Consider the following 7,818-nt stretch of genomic DNA (forward strand, 5'->3'; position numbering starts at 1 on the left):
AAGAAGTAGAAAAAGGGACAAATATTTGAGAAATACACTGATTCTGAATGTTATCAACATCACTTTTCTATGTGAACGAAATTGAGCTGAAAATGACCTTTTGGTTCAAGTCAGATTTTGCTTCACTTCCATTTCTTTGTCCACCAAAGGTAAACTATTAATTTTTCATCCACCACCTGCCATTCAGTGGAAAACATTTTCTATATTCCTGTGTTTTCCCCTAGTGTAATGTAGCAAATGAAAATACTTATTTGTATCGTAGACTCCCTACTTAGGTCAAGTAATTATGTAACATGGGATCTTATTTTACATTTCAGCCTGTCATATTATAGGAGAAAAATGAAAAAAAGAATAAGAACTGGTTATGTTTTTGTTTCCTAACGGTATTTTTATGTTATCAGAACCTTGTGATTACAGAGCCCATCTTGGCATGTGAAGGCAGAGATATTATAAGGATAAAGCTATCATTATGATTGAGATTAGTTACTCTCTGGCTTGGGCAGGTGGAAGCTTTTCATTAATGTCAGCAAAGCAAAAGTATATCCATCTGGTCCACAGCCCAGCACAGAAGATCACGGGGTGAGAAGGGCAAAGTAAGGTGTGACAGCAAATAGAGATTACAGAGACAGCATCTGTTTGGAAAGAGCAGCTGTCAGTTATGAAGCCTCCTATAACAAATGAAAGATTGCACGTCGAATCTCCAGAAATAAAGATGAACCGTAATAAGATTGTGGACCACTACAGCAAGGTTTCAAGAGGAAATAATAAATGCTAATAAAGTGGGATGTGTAATGCAGTGATAAATTATCCCCCCTCCCATTTTTGTATGAACCAGGTTTTGTTTCAAGCAGACTTTTGTTCGTTTGTTTGTTTGTTTGCGGTACACGGGCCTCTCACTGCTGTGGCCTCTCCCGTTGCGGAGCACAGGCTCCGGACAGCGCAGGCTCAGCAGACATGGCTCACGGGCCTAGCTGCTCCGCGGCATGTGGGATCCTCCTGGACCGGGGCACGAACCCGTGTCCCCTGCATCGGCAGGCGGACTCTCAACCACTGCGCCACCAGGGAAGCCCCTCAAGCAGACATTTGACTAGAGTCTGTTAGACCAAGCAGGGTATGGCTGAATCCATGTGGAGAGAGAGAAAATGGTCTTAAGCCAGGAGACTCCAGGTGTATCTTGGCTGATCCTTTACAATGAGAACTCCGGTTTTTGTGTTGCTCTTCTATTAATGACGAGTGGGGAAAAACTATTAAACAGTGTTCATGCTGGTTTTGGATGTTTTGTCTTTTAAGAGTTTTAATTCTTACAAATTGAGTGACACTTTTTTTTAAAAAAAAATCTTTATTGGAGTATAATAGCTTTACAATGGTGTGTTTCTGCTTTATAACAAAGTGAATCGGCTATACATTTACATGTATCCCCATATCCCCTCCTTCTTGCATCTCCCTCCTACCCTATCCCACCCCTCTAGGTGGTCACAAAGCACCGAGCTGATCTCCCTGTGCTATGCGGCTGCTTCCCACTAGCTATCTATTTTACATTTGGTACTGTATATATGTCCATTCCATTCTCTCACTTCGTCCCAGCTTACCCTTCCCCCTCCCCATGCTGAGTGACACTCATAACTGAAGATTCTGACAACTGTTTTTTTTTTAGGATGCATGACTTGGGTTGGCACACCTTTTAAAAGATGGTTACAAAGTAGAGCCCTAAACAAAGAAAAAAATAAAAATAAGGTCCAGGTTTTGGATGTTTTATTTTCACCTTCAGAGACTATGAATACAAAAAGTAATTCGCAAAAAAGATGACTTTATTACTTGTTTAAAATCATGTTTGTTTACAGAGTATGTCTTCCTTTTATATCAGTTCTTCTTTTGTCATTCAGACTTATTTTTGAAGCTCTCATTTTGCCATGTTCATGCTCACAAGATGAAAAAACATTCACGTATCAAATCATAGAAATTTTAGTATTATGGAGTTACCTGAATTATTTCACTAAATTTCATTTTCTAAGTTAGAGAAAAGTTGATGTGATAAACTTTTAAAATACATATTGTTGGTTATAAAATATGGGTACTATTTGTTTCTAAAGAAGTGATGTAAGTCAGTCTGTTACAGCTTTAGTGTATCTTGAATCTTAATAAGTAGATAGATTTGACATTTAAATGATCATTGATGAATCTCAAAGCATAATAGAGAGGTGAGTTTGGAAGTGATGGATCTTCTTAGCCACAGGAAAGGTTATTCTTTTCTAAATATGAAGAGATTGGGTTGCTTTAGAAGAAAGACATGCTTACCTTGAAAGCTTTTAATCTCTTTATTCAACACTTAATTCAATGACCTTAACAAATAACTGTATAACTTATTTAACCAAAATATTTTATAGCACCATTTTCTGTTGAATATGTATTGTTAACTTTTTAATTTCCTGCTAGCCACCTTTGGAACCACATCCTAAAATGGAAACGTACTGCCAGCAAAGCACTGAAAGGTAACTTCAAAGATGTTTTCAAGGTAAAAAATGTGCTTTTTTTTCCAGAGAAGTATATCAGAGAATTCCCTGGTAGCAATGGACTTCTCAGGCCAGAAAAGCAGAGTTATAGAAAATCCCACTGAAGCCCTTTCAGTTGCAGTTGAAGAAGGACTAGCTTGGAGGGTACAAATTAGCTTCATGTTCTTCAAAATATTTATGATTTGAATTTGTTTCTCCCCGAAAGTTAAAATTTGTTTCCCTCTTCCTTGCACAGAAAAAAGGATGTTTACGCCTGGGCACTCATGGTAGCCCCACTGCGTCTTCACAGAGCTGTGCCACAAACATGGGTATGTCTCTGCATATTCAGTGTGACTAACTGGGTGGCAAGATGTGCATTTAGATGTAGTCATTGAGGGGTTAGGGTAGAAAGTACACATAATTAAATAGTGATCATTTCAAACAAATCTTTGTATTCCTCCACTTTATTTCTTCAGCTATCCACCGGTCCCAACCATGGTTTCACCACAAAATTTCTAGAGAGGAAGCTCAGCGATTGATCATTCAGCAAGGTCTAGTGGATGGGTAAGTTTGATTTTGAGTAGCACTGATTTTGATTTCTCCTATAATCAGTAATGACTTATTCAACACACACAGAGAGTTTTGACTTCAGCTTATTAAAACAGAAGTGACTTTATTCTATAAGGATGGTTGTCATTGAATCCTAGCAATACCTATACGGTTCCTGTTACATAGTGTGTGCTTAGTATTTGCGCATAAGGAGAAGATAGCTGAACAGGATGCTCTGCTCTTAACCAGTGATCACTAATATTACCCATTCTGTGCATCTCAGGTATTAATTGATGGGGGGAAAACTGAACTTGTTTTGGCGTGTCAACATTTTGATTTGAACGAGTAATATGTTTGCAAAGTATGGTTTGTGTCATGACACTATCTTACGTATTATACATTTTTTTAGGTTTGATGCAGGGTGTGTTAAAGTAAAAAGCTGTTTCTTACATATTTAGACTGTCTTATTTTTTTCTTTCTGTTTAAATCCCTATTTTCTTTTCTCTAAATTTTAACAGTTTAAAGGAATATAAACCTATGAAACCAGTACTTTTTGACTTTTCTCATGTTATCTTTTAGTGGGATACCACAGAAGAGACAGGAGAAACAGAAAATTTATTATGCAAGATTTATGATCTAAAGAATTTTCTTTTTCTCAGATTACTCAGTATTTCAGATATCAGTACTTCCTATAACACTAGCTGAATTCTCTTCCCAAATGCAATACAAGTTAAGGAGCTTATATTGAGGTTTGGATGAGAAATAAAACCAGCATCAATTTAAACAAGTGGTAATGGGATCTTATATCTTCATGGGTTGGCTTAAGATGATGGCAAAATTTCAAGGTGATTTAATACTGACATTTGGATAAAAATGCACCTTCACATGGAAGATTATTAATAGCAAGTCGGCATTTCAGTAGAATCTAAATAAGAAAAGATTTCAATATACTTCTCTGCATGGAACACGGTCTTTTCAGATATAAATCTGAGCAATCAGCAGAATTACCATCTAAGACCAAGAAAAGAAGTAAATCACAAAGAATTGTCAAAATGTTTTGGAGGATTATAATTTCCCTTATTTCTGAGCCCATTTTTTGTAAATTGAATGAAATAATTGCATAAAGAATGACAGTATCTTTATTTTTTAAAATTTTTAATTAAAAAATGGGTTATTTGGGGTATTCTTTTGGAAAGATGTGATGATGCCAGGCAATCCACTAGGTGGCAGTGGTGATCTACTCAGGAATGGGGAGAGAATTAAGCTTGATTGACCAGTGAAACTCCCTTTTGTCCCATCTCCTAGAGATGTAATGTCGGAATCTCACACAGCACAGATGAAATGGATAATCTCATCAGACATCTGTGATGGCTCAGATTTGGCTGTCTCTTCGCCCAGGCACAGTGAGATTAGTATTGGAGTCACCAGTGGGGACTGTTTGCACAGTCTGTTTGCCAACAATTAATATAAAGCTGGTTATGCACTGAATTGCCAGTTAATAAGAATCCACGCCTGGCAGCATTTTTCTCAGGCCATTAGGCCATGTCTTGTTTTTCTAGCCTGTTATAGAGGCTTTTCTACTGCATTCTTCAAGGTTAAAGTATATGTTGTTTGAGTGTTTCTTTTACTTAAAACATTTTGCTCAAACATTTAATAAATGATTTCAGGATTGATTTTTTAGAATATATTAATTCTCACTTTCTGTTGTGTATGTAATAGTAGGAACCAGAATCAAAAGAAAGGATCCAGTGTAGAAGAGGGGGTTAAAAATTATTTCACTCTAAATAATTTTCTTTTTTTAGGGCCTAATATGACCCAGAAGTTAAAATAACAATATGCTAATGCCTTATTCCCTGTACCAAAGAGTTACATGTGAATACCCAGCTTTCCCAGTGGAAAAAGGACGTAGCACTAATTATTGATGCCAGCATAGCATTATATTGGTTATTGTGAGCAAGCATTCTGACAAACGGCTGTGTATTTATCCTATTAAAATTAAATTAGCTCTGATGATAGTTTTATAGTATAAGGTTTATGTTATACCATATTGTTTACCATGTTGGATAATCCCATCATTGAATACATAGTAAAGGAAAATTCTGGCTACATTTATGAATATACTTCCTGGATTTGGTACAGGCTATATTTCTATGAAATCCATGAGTAAATGTAGAAAAATATTGAAATCTTTCTCTCTCTTTAGAGTTTTCTTGGTACGGGATAGTCAGAGCAACCCCAAAACTTTCGTACTGTCAATGAGTCATGGACAAAAAATAAAGCACTTTCAAATTATACCAGTAAGTAATTTGTGATTTCATATTCGTATATTAGAGATGATCTTAATGCATAAGCTTTTGGAAACTTTAGTTTTTTTTTGGTTCTTTTATTAAATATAATTTGGGAACTTGTGCTTTAACTAGAGTTAAGTTTGGCAGAAATGGTTTTATGAGCCTGAATTAATATAAGAAATACAGGAATTGCAAAAATTAAATTTCCCTTTTCCCATGAAATATGATTTGGTAATATTGTATAGACCCCATGCCACCTATTGTTAAAAGGTTACTGAAAATTCCTTCTCCTGAATTCCTCTAGTGGTTCTTTAAAAATCGTTATTTTCAAGCCCCTTCTCCTCTGTTGTCCCCACAATGCTTTTTTGGTGTTTTTTGTAGTTTTGTTTGTTTTTAATCATTATGGATAGGTACACAGGTGCTGTGGAACTGGAGATCATTATTTAAACTATTCTGAGCACATTTAAAAATTTTCTGTAATTCTGCTTTGATGTGGCACAACTTGCTTTGGGATTTTTTTGTTGCTTCTCCGTGTGTGTGTGTGTGTGTGTGTGTGTGTGTGTGTGTGTGTGTGTGTGTGTGCGCGCGCGCATGTATGTATGCACGTGGTCTGTGTATTGGAACCAGATAGTGTGGAACAGAGATTCAGTCTACTTTCAAGAAGGTATTACATCAGATTGCTAAGTTGCTAGTGTTTTCTTTTTTTTGAATGACTTCTTTTTGGAACTATCCAAAGTCCACGTGAAGTATCTTCCCTACTTCATTGATTATGTGAGCGATGTCCCTGGCACGTATGAATTGCTTAATGCCTGAGATCTCACTGCAGAAAACAAAAACAGAAAAACCCCAAAACGCTGTCATTCCACTAACACAGTATTTGATTGCTCCAGAATCAGTTTACTGATACAAATTATGGTGAATATTCATTTTTAATATATTAAGTAAGGCTTTAGGTAGACAACAACTAGAAATGGAAATTAATTTCTGTAGGTGGGAGTATTAAAATTTTTTGTTTACTTTTATACTGAATAGTGCCGGTTTCTCACTGTGCACTGTATTGATTCAGAATAATCCTACTATTCTAACTACTGAACGTTAAGAGAATTTAGAGACAGAGAAAGTAGAGCCACACTGCTTACCTTAGGATCAGATGGTATTTCTTTTAAATGCAAGTGAAGTTACAAAGAAGAAGTGGACATGCCATAACATTCTTTTCACTGTCCTTTAGTATTATAAACACATCAATTTTGGCATTTAAAGATGCGGTATGCAATAGAATATGATTGTCTTTCTGGGTATTTTGCCCTTCTTACCAGTTTGTTGTTTTTCCTGTTGCAGGTGGAAGATGATGGTGAAATGTTCCACACCCTGGATGATGGGCACACAAGATTTACGGATCTAATCCAGCTGGTGGAGTTCTATCAACTCAATAAGGGCGTTCTTCCTTGCAAGCTGAAACATTATTGTGCTAGGATTGCACTTTAGCCAAACAAGAAGTGACTTGTTAAACTGCTGAAGAAAAAGGACTCAAGAAAAAGGAAGACCATAAATAAGGGTGAAAGCATTGCCGTGGTGAAAAGAATCTATTTCTCTTACAAGTTACAAAAAATAGTTTGTGCATTACAAATAAGTAAAGATTTGGATTGACATTACCTTCATCATTTAAATATTAGTTAAAATTAAACCTCCAAAAAAAAAAACCTGGTGTGTTCTTGTGTGATTTTCCATTACTATAATATTTTCTTCAATTATGCACATTTTAAACATCTTTCTGTCCTTATTTACTATAGCAACATTAGAATTCTCAACCACAAAGTATGAAAAAAAGTTGGGGCTCAGAATGAATTATTTGTGGACTGAATTTCAATTAAGTACTGTTTTTGTAACTTAAGAAGTATGATAAAAAACCTGAGTTAACAATTAAAAGAAGCTACTCACAACCTGTTAATAAAACTAAAAACTATTTTGAATTGTATATTTTCTGAGTTTATTATAACCTTAAAATCAAATCATATTTTGAAATAGCAGCTTAAAATTATTTTGAAGTATTGATATATTGATTTTTTTTCAGGATGACTTTTATTACATATTAAATTATTAATTATACTATAATATTTACACTGATACTGTACCTATTAGTGACACGTTATTCACTGCATTTTTTTCATTCACTTAAGAATTGACTGGAACTATCTACTTGTTTTTAAGGAAATGATTAAAATATAGAGGGGATTTATATAATTTGCACATGCTTTCTCATGGCATGTAATCTGTCACAGTGTAACATTTTTCACATTAATATTTCACATTTGCCCCACGCTGTAACTTTCAGAAGTTTCTTTAGATCCTTATACAACTAGATGATTAACCTGATCAAAATGTTAAAATCAAAGATGCAAAATCTATTAAGGTCCGAATAGGTAAATCCATGCTATTCTCTTTGCCTACTCCCTTTTCATCATCTTACCTTGGCAATGTCGGTATGGAAAAGG

The 7,818-nt window shown here is 35.3% G+C and overlaps 1 protein-coding gene across 4 annotated transcripts in view; it reads left to right on the forward strand.

The window, feature by feature from the left end:
• GRB14 (growth factor receptor bound protein 14) overlaps window positions 1-7,368 on the forward strand; it is a 125,477-nt gene extending 118,109 nt beyond the window's left edge. For 2 of the 4 annotated variants that reach the window (XM_060016667.1, XM_060016669.1), the window contains 5 exons: window positions 2,538-2,654; window positions 2,746-2,818; window positions 2,966-3,053; window positions 5,242-5,335; window positions 6,665-7,367. In XM_060016667.1, coding sequence (XP_059872650.1) covers window positions 2,538-2,654; window positions 2,746-2,818; window positions 2,966-3,053; window positions 5,242-5,335; window positions 6,665-6,811 — 519 coding nt within the window. In that variant the 3' untranslated portion in view covers window positions 6,812-7,367. Of the gene's footprint in view, window positions 1-2,537; window positions 2,655-2,745; window positions 2,819-2,965; window positions 3,054-5,241; window positions 5,336-6,664 lie in introns of all 4 variants that reach the window. The other 2 variants (XM_060016668.1, XM_060016670.1) reach the window with 2 other exon arrangements.
• Window positions 7,369-7,818: the final 450 nt, after the last annotated feature.

The sequence above is a fragment of the Delphinus delphis genome, chromosome 7, assembly GCF_949987515.2.
Source record: "Delphinus delphis chromosome 7, mDelDel1.2, whole genome shotgun sequence".
Lineage (NCBI taxonomy): Eukaryota > Metazoa > Chordata > Mammalia > Artiodactyla > Delphinidae > Delphinus > Delphinus delphis.